At 41.5% G+C, this 17,343-nt stretch overlaps 1 protein-coding gene across 4 annotated transcripts in view; it reads left to right on the top strand.

The window, feature by feature from the left end:
* Window positions 1-10,344, top strand: part of Ptpn12 (protein tyrosine phosphatase non-receptor type 12) — a 77,075-nt gene extending 66,731 nt beyond the window's left edge. For 2 of the 4 annotated variants that reach the window (XM_063237585.1, XM_063237596.1), the window contains 5 exons: window positions 4,648-4,725; window positions 5,465-5,532; window positions 6,241-6,271; window positions 8,969-9,073; window positions 9,484-10,344. In XM_063237585.1, coding sequence (XP_063093655.1) covers window positions 4,648-4,725; window positions 5,465-5,532; window positions 6,241-6,271; window positions 8,969-9,073; window positions 9,484-9,545 — 344 coding nt within the window. In that variant the 3' untranslated portion in view covers window positions 9,546-10,344. The remainder of the gene's footprint in view (window positions 1-4,647; window positions 4,726-5,464; window positions 5,533-6,240; window positions 6,272-8,968; window positions 9,074-9,483) is intronic. The other 2 variants (XM_063237593.1, XM_063237592.1) reach the window with 2 other exon arrangements.
* Window positions 10,345-17,343: the final 6,999 nt, after the last annotated feature.

The following is a 17,343-nucleotide window of genomic DNA, read 5'->3' as shown; positions in this document are numbered from 1 at the left end:
AATGCTGGAGAGGCTGTGGGCAAAAAGGAATTCTGCACTTTTGGTGGGAGTGTAGAGTGGAGGTCACTGTGGAGGTCAATCTGAAGGTTCCTCAAAAAGCTGGCAATTGGGAGTCCCATTTGACCCAGCTGTTCCACTTCTGGGCATATTCCCAGAAGAATTGAAAGCATCATATCACAGTGATATATGTGCACCCATGTTTATAGAGCACAATTTGTAATAGCCAGGCCTTGGAAACAACCTAAATGCCCATCAACTGAGAAATGGATAAAAAAGATGTGGTACTTTTATATAATAGAATACTACTCAGCTATAAAGAATGGTCACATTGAGATATTTATAAGCACGTGGACACAACTTGAGAGCATACTCATAAGTGAAATAAATCAAACTCTTGTGAGTAAATACTGTATTGTCTCCCTAGTATAAGAAATGGTAAAAGTACATAACATACAAAATCCTCAGTAAATACATTTGAAAGGGTAAGAATTTTCTCAAAGGGGGAAAAATAATATCAGGGAAAAGCAGGGGAAAAAAAGGAAGAGAAAAGAAAAAAATACCTAAATTTGTATAAACACACTTAGGATAACTAAGATGATTGTGTTACAAATTCTGGAAGTTTGCAGAACAAAGCAGTTAATATTCATAGGATTGGAACAATTTTGCATGTTTGTGTCAAGTGACCTGAGGAATTCTTGAAGATCACTATGTAAAGTATCAACCACAGTTCTGTTCCTACCACTGTGTTCTGAAGGCTTGTATCATTATTGTTTTGGGCTCTTTGCCATTGTTATTTATTTGTCTTTTTTGTTGCTTAATTTTCTAGTAATCTGGTTTTTTTTTTTTTTTTTTCGCTCTAAAGCAGAAAGGATAGGTGTACATGTAGAGGTTTATATACGTCTAGAACTTCTAAACAGTTTACGAGAATCGATTGTATGTGTGATGAAATGAACAGCTACTTTGAAGAAAAACACATTATGGTATCCGTTGCTGATTTCATATCGTCATGCTGTGAAATCCAGAAATGCTTCTGTTCTTTGTTCCAAGCAGTTTTAGTCTGTTTTGTATTGTTTAATTTCAACATACATGAAGATACGGACAGCTATTTTAAAGAGAATAAGAGACATTATGGCAGCCATTGTTGATTCTCCTATTGTCTAGTTTTGAAGGCCTGTAATGCCTTCATTACCCTCTTCTGATCAGTTTTGTACTACTTTGTTTTGTATGAATTCGCTGTGTGTGAAGATTTAGGTAACCAGTTAGAAGAAAAGGAGACATTATAGTAGCCACTGTAGAACTCCTGTTATCTTGTTTTGAAATCTGTGTCATTTACATTGTTTTCTTCTGATCTGCTTTGTTCTGTTTTATGTTTAGTTTTACCCCCTATTTTTAAAAATAAAATAAAATTAAAATTAAAAAAAAAAAAGAAATAAGATGAGGTTTAGTTCAGCAGCAAATTGCCTGCCCAGCAAGCGTGAGGTTGTGAGTTCAATTCCTAGTACAAAAAAAAATCTTACTGTTACCTTAATTGTTTTAGAGGTTCTGGTTTTCCAGAATACCTCAGTGGTTGTAACTAAAACGTTTCCTTTGCCTGCCTGCCTGTTTGCCTAGGTTTGAGCCCATTGCCCAACCCTGCCCCCATTTCAAAGTTTTAGTTTGAAACAGAGTTTTCCTGAGCTGCCTAAGCGGTTCCTGAAATTGCAGCCCCGCTGCCTCACCCTCCTGGAGTTCCAGAACAGGGAAATTCCTTTGCCTTTTCCCCATTATGTCAGCTCTTAGTGTTTTGTGTTGGTTAAAACTTTATCTGATTGAGTGCTTAGAAATAATTCAGGGGAAACCGAGTTGCTCAAAAAGCAGACATAGAATGACTTGGTTGACCATTTAAATTGACCATTTTCACAAAGCCACAAGTCATCTTTTTTTATTTTCTTAACTGAAAAATACCTTTTATAAGAACCTTCTTCAAAAATGCTTGCAAATAGGGGTGCTTTGTACCTAAAGTTTACCCAGGAGCAATACTGGAAAGCAGTCTGGGGACAGGCAGTTGGATTCACACGGTGGTGTCCTTGATCTATCCACTTCCTTAAGATACCTCGGCGGTCCAGGATAATATGTATGCTCCGTTTCCAGGAGGTGTCCTTGGTCCTGTTGCTCAGTCCACTGCCGGCACCTGTGACTGCTTTCTCAGGCCAGAGCGCAGAGAGCAGACGTGGAAGCTGCTCACTCCTGCACTGATACTGGGAGTCGCTCATGCTCCCGCCGACATCAGGAGTGAATTCAGCCGTGAACTTCAATAGTTAAATCGCCCCAGGATTCTGGAAAAGAGAGCCGTGTTTGTGTTCATGTAGGAAAGGTGGCTGGGGTCAGGTTGGTCACCTGATGCAGAGTTCAGAAACAAAAACAAATTTTTGCCAAATGCTTTTGTTTGCAAGCTAAATTGTTCACAAACAAAAGTATTCATGAACCAAAGTATCTGTCTTACTGCCTGTACTAGGGTGTTTTTGTATTTCCTAATTATGTAGACGATGTGTCTTTTGAGGATGTATTTTATAGAGTAGATTTCCTTGTCATGTATCTGTCTGTCTATCCATCCTGGTCCGGGGTTTGTGTCCTGGGCCTTCATACTGAGCTCCATCCCCAGTCCATTTCTTGTTTTGAGACAGATTCTTGCTGAACTGCCCAGGTGTGGCTATTGTGTCTTGTCCTTTCTCCGGGGTGCCCTTTTACTGCTGTCTCTGACTCAGCCAAGCTTGCTCTGCAGAGCCGGTCTCTCTTGCTCTCTCATTCTCCCGCCCTTCCGCTTCAAATAGCCCAGGCTGGACTCAAATTGGGGATCTTCCTGCTTCAGTCTCCCAGAGTACTGGGGTTATAAGTGTGTGCCATGACTCCCCGTTGGCTTATTTCTTAATGTCCTTGAAGGATCTGTAGAAAATAATGGCTATCTTAATAAATATGTACCCATTTTTAATCTCTGGTCCCTCAATTTGAGAGAGGGGACTGCAACTACCCAGTTGTAAGTCTACAAGAAAATAGGTGGACAAATTTTAATTGGAGGCTTCTTTCCCTAGGGAATTTTCCTCCCCCCCCCCCCTTCTACTTTTGACTGGAAATACAGCCTGGTGAGGAAGGTGTGTGATACAGTGAGCTCAGTAGGGGTGACTGCCGCACGACAGTCCTGTGACGATGGGGTGACCTGTAGTGCAGCGGCTGTGCTCAGAGGGTTGAGTGCACTCCAGCTCAGCTCCGTCCCTGCAGGTTTATTTGTGTTTCCAAAGCAAGACAGCTGTGCACGTGCTTTGGTTTCCTTTCAGCATGTTTGGATGCTGCCTCAGGGTTTTCCTGTGGGGTGCTCATTGCTGTAAGCTGACACAGTCGCCTGTTTCAGTGTTGGGTCACTTCCCCCATGGATAACCTACACATTACTGCATCAGTTACAAATTGTTACTCTTCCTTTGTGGCTTTGAAGAGTGAACCCTGGGCCTTGCACTACCCAGCAGGGTTTGGAGCTGCTGTCTGTCTGTCTCAGGCCTCCTGTGTGTCCAGTAGACTCCCAGATCCTGGGCAGGACTGGCGAGACGGAGCCCTCTTTCTGCGCCACCTGGTCCCTGGATGAGGTGACAGGAGCATGGGGAGAAGCACAGTTATGCCTACCCTGTGTCGTCTGCACTGGCGGCCTGGAGCTCTGGTCTCAGGAGGACCCACCCTGTGTTTTCATGGATAGGACTGGAGCCCTCAGACCCACCTGTGCTTGTGGGAAGCTTGATTTCCTATTTATCTTTAACATGTGGTACACTAGCAGAGTATTATGGCCAGGACCCATTCCATGTTGTGTTTGGGACAGCATCTCACCTTACAGTCCAGGCCAGCCTTGAACTTACTGTGTAGTCCGGGCTGATCCTCCTATCTCAGCCTCCCCAGGGCAGGGATGACAGGTGTGTGTCCCCAGGCTCAGTTGTGGTACTAGGGGTTGGAACTAGGGCCTTTGCATTGCGTTTTTGAGACATGGCCTCACTAAATTGCCCGTTGTTCCATAAGAGAGCAGGGGAGCAGACCAGACAGAATATCCAGGGTCTTCCTCTCCTCTACCCCACACTGCCTGCCTGAGTCTGTGCAGTCGTGTGACCATTGCGTCTTTCCTTACCTGTAGTGACACTCAGATCAAAGACTTTCCTATCTGCCCCATTATACTTAGGTGAGCCAGAGCAGCTTCCTTGATGGATCGTATTTGGTGAAAGCCTTCATACGACTTTAATCAGTATTCTGACAGCACCGTCACATGCCCCTGCGCCCAGGCATTAAAGAGTTCCACAGCTATATGTTTATGTATGTTAGAACAGCCAGCACCTCGCATCTCTGCAGGTAGTTGGTGTCTAAAACATGACCAAAACACACAGCTGTCCAAATGCTTGGGCTGTTTAGCAGACAGGCAAGGGCAGGCTGGGCAATGCTCCTCCCTGCCCGGAAGGCCCAGCCGCCTGGCAGCACAGGAGCCCCGTGTGGCTCTCAAGACCCGAGCCACCAGACCGACCACTCGCTCGTGCCCTCAGATGCAGGCGACAGGGGCTTGGAGAATACTTGGAAAGCTTTCTGCTTCTCCGGTGCCTTTCTTTTTACTAATGGTTTTCACACTTTCTGTGTTTGATCCAGATGTTGACGTTAGTGAAGATTCACCTCCTCCCCTACCTGAAAGAACTCCTGAATCTTTCGTGCTAGCAGGTGAACATCGTGAGTGTCTCTTCTGTGTTTGTGTTTACTGTGTACTGTAATAATAACTGTGGAACACATGGCCACTGTTAATCTAGCAACTATTGTGTTAAGGATTGAGTTGATAGTGCTTTTCTGTTTATTTAAAAAAACACTTTAAAATTGTTTCTAACTTTGCTTCCTGAGTTTGGTCGTAAGGGTTTATAGTAGATAGTTCAGTGACATGCGGTTATAAATTTGTTTGCAGTTGATGTCTTGTCATTCTTCAGAAGTAATGTTTGTGCAGCTTTCACTGCTTCACGTTCAGTGTAAGTTAACATTAGCCCAGGCTGTGGGTCAGCCTGTGATTTGCTGTTAACACAGAGACATTGCGGACCCCTGGGTTACTCGGCTCACAGCATGACTAATGTCCTTCTCTTTATTCCTCTCCTAACGAGGAGCAGGAAGCAGCCGGGTACATTTACAGTGTGTGTGTTCGCCCAGCACAAGGCTCGTTGCTCATTTTAACCTAATCTAAGGATGTGGAAGATGGTCAAGCCGATACCGGGGTTGCCCAAGCCTCACATTATCAGTAGGCTGCTGTCAAAGTAATCTGGTTCTGTTTTAAAGAAGGAAACGGATGGTTTTGAATTAATAGAAACTACATTTTTTTAAACTACGTTTTATGCAAGTATAGTTTCTAAAATTATATGTACTTTAATACAAAGAAATTACAAAGAGTTAAAGGTAAAATTTAATTACGAGATTGTGTCTTTCTCAGATACGCCTGTAGGATGTGAACGGAGTGAATGTCGCAGTCAGGAGTGGGGTGACCCCGGACAGTCTGAAGTAAGTCCTTCAGGTTGGAGCAGCTGTAGCTTAATATCTTTGTGCTCGCCAATTCATCTTACAGTTATTATAACAACATCTTAAGATCATTAAATACAGTTCATAAGTTTTGATGCACATTCATGCTATATAAAACGAAGATAAAAAAATTTTGAAAGGGACAACCTATCTTCATAAGAATGTCATAAGTGTTTTCTCAGAATCTTTTGAAAATTTGAATTACACTGTGTTCCACGTTAGGACACAGGTACATAACTACTGGGGGAAGGGGTCACAGTGCTGTCCTAGGGTTCTGTGCCACCACCACCCCCCAGTATAACTCTCCTGGCCACTTTAGAGTTTTCTCTCTGACTTTTTCAGGAAATGTTTCATACTTACCTTTTTCCTGCATATTATAACATTTCTGAAATAAGAAATGGGATCCAATTTGGTTGGCATTATAAAATACTGAGAAGTCACACTGGTGATATCTGTAATCAGTGATCCTGTAATTGGATGAAATGCAGCTGTGTATTCCCTTGGGCAGTAGCTCTACTCACATATAAAACAGTGTAATTTAAACATGTTAAGCCTAACTGCAAACACCCTGGTTTTGCTTCCCTTTGACATACAAGTCTTGGTAGGCTTGCTTTCTTGGGACAGCTGACTGAGCTGTGGCATGCACATGACATGAGTGGACTGTCGTAACTGTTTAATGTCTCCTTACAGGGCTTGGTGACCTCTGCAAGTGAAAAATGCGGTAAGTTACTAGATACTTTTTGCTTTTTGCTATAGACTTCCAGCAGAGCCTATTCTGAACAATCACAGAACATTTATTACCCCTAGTTACAGGTTAATGGGAAACACATTTTATTTTAGACGTTTGCTGTATTTTATTTATCATTGTTTATAAAAACATTTAGGAGCTGGTGATGTTGCGCAGTGGTAAAGCACATGCTTAGCATGTACAAAGGCCCCACATTCAGTCCCTAACATGTGTACACATGTGCTTGCTTGGGAGTTAGATTCTGGCTTGAATAAATGTCCCAGATTTGCCTCCATGATGGAATTGGGTCCATAAGAACCATTAATTTTAGAGATCTTCATTATAATATGCTTACCTTTATTGTGGAAACTAATAAAATTATGTTGTTTAAATCAGTGGTTGTCATAGAAAGTCATAGAACATTTTTACCATATTTACTTTTAGTGTCACACTAAAATAAGTAGGTCCTATTAAATTTTTAAATCAGTGACCAGCACGTTAACCTATCCCAGGGGTGGCAAAGCTATGGCACACGTGCTGCGGCAGCTCTGAAAGGGTCCCGGCCACTGCCTGACAGTTCTTCAGGGACCTGTGTCTGCAATCCCTGCAGCTTTTTCGTGGCTGCACCCTCAGTCGGGGCCTGGTGGATCTGTCCCATCTCATGAACTGGTTACTCTTTTCTGAGGCATATTATAAAGAAGAGCAAAAGCTTTTGAGCCAGTGTTACCCACTTGTTGTAGTCCTGGTTTTGCTCCTTTTCTGTGTGTCTTTGCAAGTCACCTGATCTTTCCGAGCCTCGGTTCTCTTGTCTGTGAAAGAGATAACCTTGGAGAGGAGTGCAGTGCAAGTTGACCAAAACAGAACAACACCTGTGTAAAGTGTAAACTGTCTGTCACAGGCTGGGCCGATGGCTGGTATTACAGCTGTCCCTGCTGCTGCCCCTGGATTCATTGATTGTTTAATTTTCTTGAAGTCTGTCAATTCCTGATTTTTCCTCCTCCTAACTATTCTGTCTGTCACTTTAGTCACTCTCAGATTGTCCTTGATTTTATTGCTGCCGACTCCCATGCATCTTCCTTGATCCTCCGGATTGCCGAGTGCCCTGAGAGTGCACTTGCACGTCCAGGTCCTGCTCTGCGGTTGGCCCTCAGCTCTGCCACACTCTTCATGCCCTGGCTCGGTGCTGATGACCATTTTAGAGCTTCAGTGGCACAGACAGCCCGCCATGGCGTGTGCCATGGGTTCACCACTGCTCTAGTGCATACCTGTCCGTTTCCCCTGCTCTAAAGTAATCAGTCCCACTATTTCTGGGATGCCCTGCGCTTCACTGAGACGATAAATGCCTTGAGACCAGGTCATCTTTCCTCCTTAAAAATGGCCCTAGGGCTGGGGATTTAGCTCAGCGGCATAAGCTCCTGCCTTGCAAGCAGGCAGTCGTGAGTTCGATCCCTGGTACCGATAAAAATGAAAAAGACCAAAAAAAAAAAAAATGACCCTAAATACCTACTCCAGTAGTTTCATCTACATGCCTCTCTCCATCCATTACACTCTGCATAATTTTACTAAGGTCTTATGACACTATTCTAATAATTAATAGACATAGCTGTATGTCCTTCACCAGGGGCTGACAGTCAGCAGCCCACACGGCTTTTAATGTTGTCCTTGCTTTTGTTGTTGGTATTGTTTGGATTTTGCATGACCTCGGTCAGAACAAGTGACTTTTACATCTTGTAGTCCTCTGTGGACTGTTGTAAGCACCTCAAGGGTGGGAAGCGTCTGTTATTTGACTTACTATTCCAGGTTTCCAGAAAGGTTCCTTGCAGGCAGAAAGGATATGGCAAAGGCCCTAAGACAATAAATGTCATAATAGTTAAATCCTTTTGTTACCATTCTTATGCATTGATAATTAAATTCATGAACCTACTGCAACTTAAAAAGCTTAAAACTTAAAAAGAATCACTACTTTTGGGGGCAAAAGTACGTTAATTCACAGCAAACTTGCCTGCCACGGATTTCCATGTGGAAACACTTCAGTTGCAGTCACTGGCTGAGAACGAAAGCACGCGGTGCAGCTCCTTTAAGGGAATGCACTGTGCCGTGACCTAGAGGAGTGAGACAGCAGCGCCAGGAGAAGCTTCCCATTGCAGAAGTGCACGCTGCAGGTTTGGAGGTGCCTCTGGGAAATCTGACACGATTTCCTGTGCCTACTGCCTTTGTGTTTCTTAATCAGGGCTTCTAAAACTATACACTGGGTGTGGTATACATACCTGTAATCCCCAACACTTGGGAGGCTGAGGCAGGAGGGTCAACAGGAGCTCAAGGCTAGTCTGGACTACATAGCACGACCTTGTCACAAATAAATAAAATTGTGATGACCACGAAACAGAATTTGTTCTGTGTGTATATGCGTGTGTTACTGAGGATTAAAACCAGGGCCTTTGCATCCCCAGTGCTTTTTATTTTTTATTTTGAGATAGGACCTCACTAACTCAAAATAAGTCACTGAGTTTCCCTAGCTGGGCTCAAATTCAAAATCCTCCTACCTCAGCCTCCAGGGTACTGGGATTACAGGTGAGCACAACCACACCTTGCTAAAATTCACTGTTTGTCATCATTGCTCCATTAAAACAATTAGTATTCTGTGGCCTGCAAAGGATGGTGCTTCATTAAGGGCTCTGTTTTGCATTGTAGATCATCCAGCAGCAGATATCTCAGAGACTTGTGTAGAATCTCCACCTCCTGTAAATGACAAGAAATCTCAGACAGCAGAAAGTCCAGCAGAAGTCACAGATATTGGTAATCTGTTTAATATATAGTTTTAAAGTCTTAAATAATAGTGCATAAAAGTCCTTCACCATTCTTCCTGAATTTCCATAAAGCTAAATTACTGGTTTTTTGTAACTGAGGTCTCACTATCTTGTCTAGTGCAACCTTGAACTCCTAGACTCCCAGGACCATGGGTGCCTACCACTCCACCTGGTCACTGTATTTTTTTTTTTAAAGAAGCAGTTATTTTCAGTTACCCACGATAAATTTATAGATTATTTGTAGTTACAAAGTTTTGTTTGGTTCAAACTCCATATTTCCTCCCAAAAATCTGCTTGTCCAACAAAATGGAGGGAAAAGCCTGAAGATGTCTGGAGCTGGTTTAACAGTGTAAAAGTTCTTCTCAGCACTAACCAGTTACTGTGGTGTCTTCACCGTAGGGTTTGGTAATCGCTGTGGAAAACCCAAAGGACCGAGAGATCCACCTTCAGAATGGACATGATTCAGGGAGCTAAAGACTTTCAGTCGTACTGGAGGATTAAATTGCCACTGAATGCAGGATTGCTAGTATCCCGTCTCTAACATGAGGGGCTCACAGCAGTGTAGATTGTTACCGTGATCTTTTTCATTTTGTTTTTTGCTGGGACCATCTACCTGCCTTATTATTACACTTAGGAAAAAGTGTTACATATGGTTCATTTTGTAATTTCAAGTATTATTGCCTTAATGTCCCTTAACCCTGTTACACGCTGCTTGTAGACCTGTTAATACAGTAATACTTTTATGATAAAATTGAGTTTAAGGACTACTCTTTTGCTGTTTTATCATGTATGCATTATTTTGTATATGTACAGGGCAAGTAGTATATAATTTGATAAACTTGCAGTCATAAAATAATATTAACAGAAGATGTAAGAAATTTCTGCATGATCTAAATCTTTGTGTACCTTATTTGTAAATTATTTGCCCTGAGGTTTTAGAAAATAGTTTCTGAATTTTAAAATTGCTGGATTCATGCAGCCAGCATTGCAGGTTATCAAGAGATCAAAGATTGTAATAATAATACATTTTGTAAATTGTAAGCAAAAAGTTATTTTTATATTATATACCGTCTAATTGTTCATCCTAATTGTTCTTGTTTTCATCTAGTCATGGAGATTCAGTAAGTGCCTTGGAACAATATTGAATTCTCTTAGCTCATGTGTGTTATATTTGAACTCAACTGGGATTAGAAGACTATCAAACTATGTGTATGTTCAGGATGTTTGACCTGCCATTAAAAAACAAACAATTTTACAGTGCCTGTGTGTCGTCTTGGTTTTTCAGTCCCAGGACGTTAGACCTCCTGTCACCCTTTGTGCTTCCTTAGGCACCATGTAAGTCCCGAGAATGCGTGAGATTGACTGTTAATTAAGAAATCCGAAGCTGGGTGGAGAGGTACGTTTCTGAAGTCCCAACTGCTCAGGAGGGGTGGGCAGGACACCGAGAAGCTTTGAGGTCGGCCCGGGCGCACGAGACCCAGCTCAGAAACAAGAGGAAGGAGGACTTCTGCTAAAGGCAAGGCTCTGCTTTTTCCAAATGCTTAGCCCGCGTCAGCCCTGGTGTCTTTCTCATCCATGTCAGTCTTCCAGGATCCCTGTGGGAAGCAGAGAAAGCTGAGCTCGGGAAGTGGGGGGACTTGTTTCCTTCTGCCCCGTGACTAGGTAGAGCGCAGTTTCCTGCCGTACAGAGTAAGTGAATTTTCAGGTCACGATGGGGATTGATAACCATCTGTTTTCCCTGTGAAACAAAAGAATGGAATGATGGGCCAGAAGTGAGATTTAGTGATTATATAAGCAGGAGGTAGATAGCTGTAGAGGAGAAAATACTGTAATCTTACAAGTTTTCAAAGCTAAATGGTCTTCATGTTGATCCCTCAACATGTTCCTGCTAGCTGGAATCATCAGGCAGCTTATACCAGCGGTAACAAATGGATTTTCTCACTTTTATCAGTCATCTTGCCAATAAAACTAATCAAGAGCCGCCCAATGGGACAGTGATGCATGTACCACCAGTGATTCAAGCCACCCAGCAGTGAGAATACAAATTGCAGGCCCCATCATGACTGTGTGAAAATTTAAAATATTTTTCAATGTTTTCATTGTAAGAACGTGGTAACACAGTGGCTACTTGGCATTCACAGGACATGAATACTCCTACAGTATACCATTTTCATCATAAAACCTAAGCGGAGGAAAGTGTAGCTGAACATAATGTGTAGCCACTTCACACTGAGTGAGTTATGTAATCTGGTCCTAAAATCATCTATAAACATTTTCATTGGGAAGGCTTTCCTAGACAGCTTTTCCTGAACTAGAACATGCATTCAGCTTGGTGGGAAAACTTATTAGACATAAGGTTCACATTCTTAAGTGTGTAGGACCATCAAGAAGCAAAGCTGTTAGCCACTGAGATGCTCTCCTCCTGGAATTTGCAGATTTTCATGAGTACTGCAGTTCATTGTTAAAAGAGTTTTGTGTTTTGAGTATAACGCAATTTACATGGTTTTCCTTTTTCTTTTTTTTACTGTTAATCTTTCATTTTGCTCTTTGTATCCTGAGTTTCTCATGTAAGAGAAGCCACATGGCCAGATGTGGTGGCGCATGCCTGTAATCTCAGCACTAGGGAGGCTGAGGATTGCTGCAGGTTCAAGGCCAGCCGAGACCCTGTGTCACAAAGACAAAAGCCCAGTGTGATGACACACACCTAGTATCCCAGCACTCAGGAGGCTGAGGCAAAAAAATCATTGCAAATTTGAGACCAGCCTGGGCTACAAAGTGAGTTCAAGTCCAGCCCGAACTGCATAGGGAGACCCTGTCTCAAAAAGACCACCCCCCAAAAAAAGTTTAAATAAAATTATCTGGTTTAAAAAAGAGAGAGATGGGGCTGGGGATTTAGCTCAGCGGCATAAGTGCCTGCCTTGCAAGTGTGTGGTCATGAGTTCGATCCCCGGTACCGATAAAAAAAGAAAGATAAAAAGAGAGAGAGAGAAAAACCATGCAATATTTACCCTTTTATCTGTAATTTATGTTACCTACCATGTTCTGCAGGTGTGTCCATTTCCCTCCATTGACTTAAGTTTTCCTTTATGGCCGCGTAGTGTTCACTGAGTGTAAATCCATTTCCTTTATCCATTCACCTGTACCGTGTACAGTGCCTCTGAGGGTTACGAACTGTGCCGCTGTCAGGGTGTATGCATGTGTATCCGGAATATGATACTTGGGAAAATACCTAGGAGAGAATGCTGGGTTAAACGGGATTTCTGCTTTTAGTTTAGTTTTGTTTTGTTTAATTTTATTGTAAAGAGGGTAAAATTAAAATAACAAAATACCAGAAGAAAACAAGAGACAGATTTCAAAACAAGGCAGCAGGAGATCTTTGTTGTCTATCATATTGTCTCTTTTGGAGGATTCTCCAAATTAAGAGGCTAGACTAGTTTATGTTCCCAACAATGCAGAACCGTCTGGTTTTCCCTGTGGCCTTGTCAACATTTGTCACCTGACTGCTTGATGCTGCCGTTGTTTCTGGAGTAAGGTAGAATCTCAGGCTTGTCTTAATTTGCATTTTTCTAATGGCCTGCAATGTTGAACATTTTTTTCATGTATTTATTAGCCATTTGTACTCCTGAGAAGTATGAATTGACTTTGCTTGCCCAGTTTTTGATTGGGTCTTTCATTGTGGGGGGTTGTTTAGGGAGTTCTCTTTTTTTCTAGATATTTGCTCTCTGAGGAACAACTTGCAAAATATTTTTCCCATCTGTAGGTGGTCTCTTGACTTTGTTGATTGTGGCTTTTGCTGTGTAGAAGCTTTTTAATTTGGTGTGTTCTCATTTGTTGGTACTCTTTCTGGTGCCTTTAGGTTTCTCATCCATGCCTATGTCTTCAAACCTTCTAGCAGATTGTTTCTGTTTTACCATTTAGATCTTTGATCCGTTTTTATTTTAGATTAGTACATGTTGAGATGTATGGGTCTATATTCAATCTTGTGCATATGAATAGCCAGTTTTCCCAGCATCATTTGTTAAAGAGGCTACCTTCCTTCCAAGGTGTGTTTTTGGCCCCTTTATCTGAGACCAAATAGCTGCATGTGCCTCTGGTTGTTTATGCATCCTCTGTTCTGTGCCATTTATCCTCAGGTCTGTTTGTGTACCGGTACCATGGTGTAGCTACATATAGCTTCAAATGTGAGGTTGTGATGCTCCTCCTTTACTACTGTGACTTAGGATTGCTTTGGCGATGTTGGGTATCAAGAATAGGTCTCTTGGGGTTGAGGATTTAGCTCAGCAGCATAAGCACCTGCCTTGCAAGCAAGCGGTCGTGAGTTCGATCCCCGGTACCAATAAAAAAAAAAAATCCTACAAGAATAGGTCTCCTTGTTTCATATAAATTTTACGATTTTTCTCTAGTTCTGTGAGGAGTGGTATTGTTATTTTGATTGACATTGTGTTAAATCTGTATATCAGCATTGGAATTAGGGCCATTTTGAGTATATTTGTTTTGCCTACCCAGGAATGGGGCTATCTTTGCATTTTCTGGTGATCTCTTCTATCTCCTTTTTTAGACTATAGTAATTTTCAAGGCAGATGTTTTTCACCTCCTTGGTTCCTAAGGATTTAATTTTTCTTGATGCTACTGTGAATGATATTATTTTATTTTCTTGATTTTTTTTTCTAAGTGAGTTCATTATTGATATACAGGAATGCTGTTGATTTGTGGGTGATTTTTGTGTCCTTCAGTAATCACTGCTGAATTTGGCTCATTCAAGAGGCTTTTGATAGAATTTTTTGATCTTCTATATGAAGAATCATGTCATCTACAAATAATAGTTTGACTTCCTTTGCTATACATAACTTGTATTTTTTTTCTCGCTTGATTGCTCTGCCTAATGTTTCAAGTACTATATTAAACACGAGTCGTGATAGTGAACATTCTTGTCTTGTTCCTGATTTTAGAGGAGAAACTTAGACTTTAGAGGGAAAACTTAGTTTTTCCCCATTTACGATGATGTTGGCAATATGTTTGTGATAAATAGCTTTTCTCAGGTTGAGATAAGGTCCTTCTATATCTGGTTTCTTCAGTGGATGCTGAATTTTTTGTCAACAGCCTTTTCTGTCATCTACTGTTATGGTTTGAAAACTGGTGGTCAACTTAAGGCCAGCTAGATTACATCAGCATGCATTAAGAAAAGATGCTCCACCTGAGGAGGGTTGCCAGGATAAATAGGTGGAGAAGAAGAGAGGTGTTGGGAGGGATTGAGGCGTTAAGGAGACATTGTGGGTTCTCCTACGAGTTGCTATCTGAGCTGTTGGTTCTCCTGGAAAAGCTTTGGTCTTCACATCAAGCATTGCTTCCTGGCTCCGGAGGGAAAGACATGTGCTGCCTGGTCTCCAGGATGAACTCATCATGCTGCTTCCTGGCACATACCCGACTGTGCTTGTCGTCGGAGGAGCTTGGGGCCTCCGTGTTGCTGAGGACAGCTGTGGTGCCTTTCAGGACAGGCCTGCTCTTTGTTGTGAGTGTGACTTCTCGGCTCCAGTGTAAAACCCTCATCCCACTAGCACAGCTCCTTCATCCTGCTGGCATAGACTTTCTGGCTTCCACTGCTGACCCTTGGGTCTTCCCGGCACGAATCCGTAAAAGAGACTGGCATGAGTCCTTGTGGGCTCTGGACTTCCAGTTGGACTCGTGGAGGCACTGTCCTGAGCTCTGAGTTTTTATCTGGACTCCTGTGGGACATTGCCGTGGGGTTTAGACTCTTGACTAAATAATCTATGTCGTTGGTGTTGCAGATAGATTTCCTGCATTTTCCTGTGTTAACTTCCGGTGACCATTATAAAAATATTATAAACTCCATGTCCTGATCTAAATTGTCCTCTGTGTACAACCCCTGACTACAACATCTACTAAGATGATCATGTGGTTTGTCCCTTTACTTAATACATTACATTTATTGATTTGCCTGCATTAAACCAACCCTCTAGGATGAATCCTACTCAGTCGTAACGTATGACGTTTTGATGGTTTGTTACACTGTTTGCCAGTGTCTTGTTGAAGATTTTTGCACCTGTGTTCATTAAAGAGCCTGCCTTCCAGTTTTCTTTTTTGTCTTAATCCTTGTCTGGTTTTGGGATGAGGGAATATTAGTTTCCAGGAATGACTTTGGAAATACTCCTTTCCTTTCAATTTTATTATTAAAGAGTTTGAGGCCAGGCATGTGGTGCATGCATATAATTATAGCAGTTGGGATGCTGAATCAGGAGGATTGCTCAGAGTTTGAAGACAGCTTGAGGTCTAGTGAGATCAAGGCCAGCCTGAACTACATAGAGAGACCTTGTCTCAAAAAAAAAAAAGTTTGAGGAGAACTTCATGCTGTTGGATTACTCAGAGTTTTCGTGTCTGTTTGGTTCCATTTTGGTAGTTCTTACGCATCTTGGAAGCCATTTCTTCTTAGTTTTCCAATTTATTGACATGCAGGTTTGTGAAGTAGTTGCTAATCTGAATTTTAGCAACGTCATTGAGATTTTATCTTTTGCATTTCTAATTGTATTGATTTGTCTTGGTGAGATTAGGTAGGGATTTGTCTGTTTATTCTTTTAAAGAATCAGCTCTTCCATTCATTGATTCTTTGTTAAGTATTTTTCAGTTTGAATTTTGTTGATTTCTGTTCTAATTTCCTTACATGTACTAGCTTTGAATTTGGATTCTATTTGTTTTTCTACTGATACTATTCTTCTAGAAATTATCTAATTTCTTCCTTGATTTCTTCTATAACTCACTGATTTTATTACCATGCATGTATATAATTTCTGTAGTTTCTCTTTTCATTGATTTGTGGTTTCATTGCATTTTGATCTGGTAATATACATGGTATAATTTTAGGTTTTTTGCATTTACCTAAAGCATGCTTAATGGACTAGGACACTGTTTTGGAATAAACTCCATATGCTACTACTAGGGATGGGGGTTTAGCTCAGTGGCTTGACTGCCTGGCAAGTATGAGGTCGAGAGTTGAATCTCCAGCTCAAGAAAAAAAAAGTGATTAGTGACAGGTGTTGACTTATTCCTGGCCCTGCATTATTATCCTGTTGCTAGCTTCCTTTCTTTCCCTTCAACTTAACTGCTCACCCTACCTGTTGCATTCATTCTATTAGATCTTTAGGCCTTGTTGGCTTCACTGTATCTTTCTAGGATATTTCTAGGCCCTTTTTTGGAGTGCTGGTTTGATGGTTGTGGATTTCTTGAGGTGCTTTTTATCATGGACATATCTTCTGTATCAGTTTTGAAAGATGATTTTGCAGGATATCGGTCTGGTTTGGAAATCATTTTCTTTTAGGGCTTGACATGCTTCACTCTAAGCTCTCTTGGCCCTTAAGGCTTTTATGTGAGAAGTCCACTGTAAATCTAAGGGGTTTACCTTTTATAAGTGATTTGTTGCTTTCCTCTAACAGCTTTTAAGATTCTTTCCTTGTTTTACGTTCTGTATGTCTCACATTTTTGTATGTTAAATTCCTTCCCATATTTGGGAAGCTTCTGTTGTTATTTCTGTAAGTAGGTTTTTATGCCATTCTTGCTGCCTTCTGACTTTTTATTAACTCCAATTCATCTTAGATTAATCTTCGTATCTTTAATTTACCTGGTTTTTAAAGTATCTCTCAATAATTGATCAGTAATCACAGCTTTGTATTTGACATTCTGTCCTCACGTTGATCACTTCTGTTGCCCATATGTTGAGTATATTTTTTAAAATCTGAATTTGCGCTTGCTACCTTTTCATGGACTCTGATTCTTTTCAACACTGTATATCCATTCTGCTATTAATAGATGTTGTTGGTAATTTTATAAATTAAACTGCTGTGAACATGTTTGCATGTAGGATCATGTCACCAGTAGTCCTAACTTGTCAGTTAAATGGGATGAAATATCACCACCTAGATTAGCAAGACATGGTTCCTGGTGCATGGTGGAGCTTGGAGGTGTGACCTTGGGTTCTGTACCTGGTTCTTGGTTGTTTCCTTTCGAGTACTATTTTTTTACTCTGCTTTCCAAACCATCATGCACTAAGCATTTTTGTTCTACCACACCTATCTGGTCTTGACCTAGACCCCCATCTCCCAAAGAAGTATAGGGCGGAGGTTTAAATAAAATGAGACAAGTGATATGATTTTAGGGCTCTAGGAGGGTCAAAACCCTTTAGCTAAGACTCTGAGGGCTGAGACAAAGACTTCTCTGGACCACCCACTTTATTAGGTCCAACAACAAGGG

The sequence above is a fragment of the Cavia porcellus genome, unplaced genomic scaffold (genome assembly GCF_034190915.1).
Source record: "Cavia porcellus strain 051 isolate PalLab524CR breed Dunkin Hartley unplaced genomic scaffold, mCavPor4.1 scaffold_2, whole genome shotgun sequence".
Lineage (NCBI taxonomy): Eukaryota > Metazoa > Chordata > Mammalia > Rodentia > Caviidae > Cavia > Cavia porcellus.
Note: the sequence above shows the minus strand (reverse complement) of the source record. Positions and strands in the feature narration are given on the sequence as shown.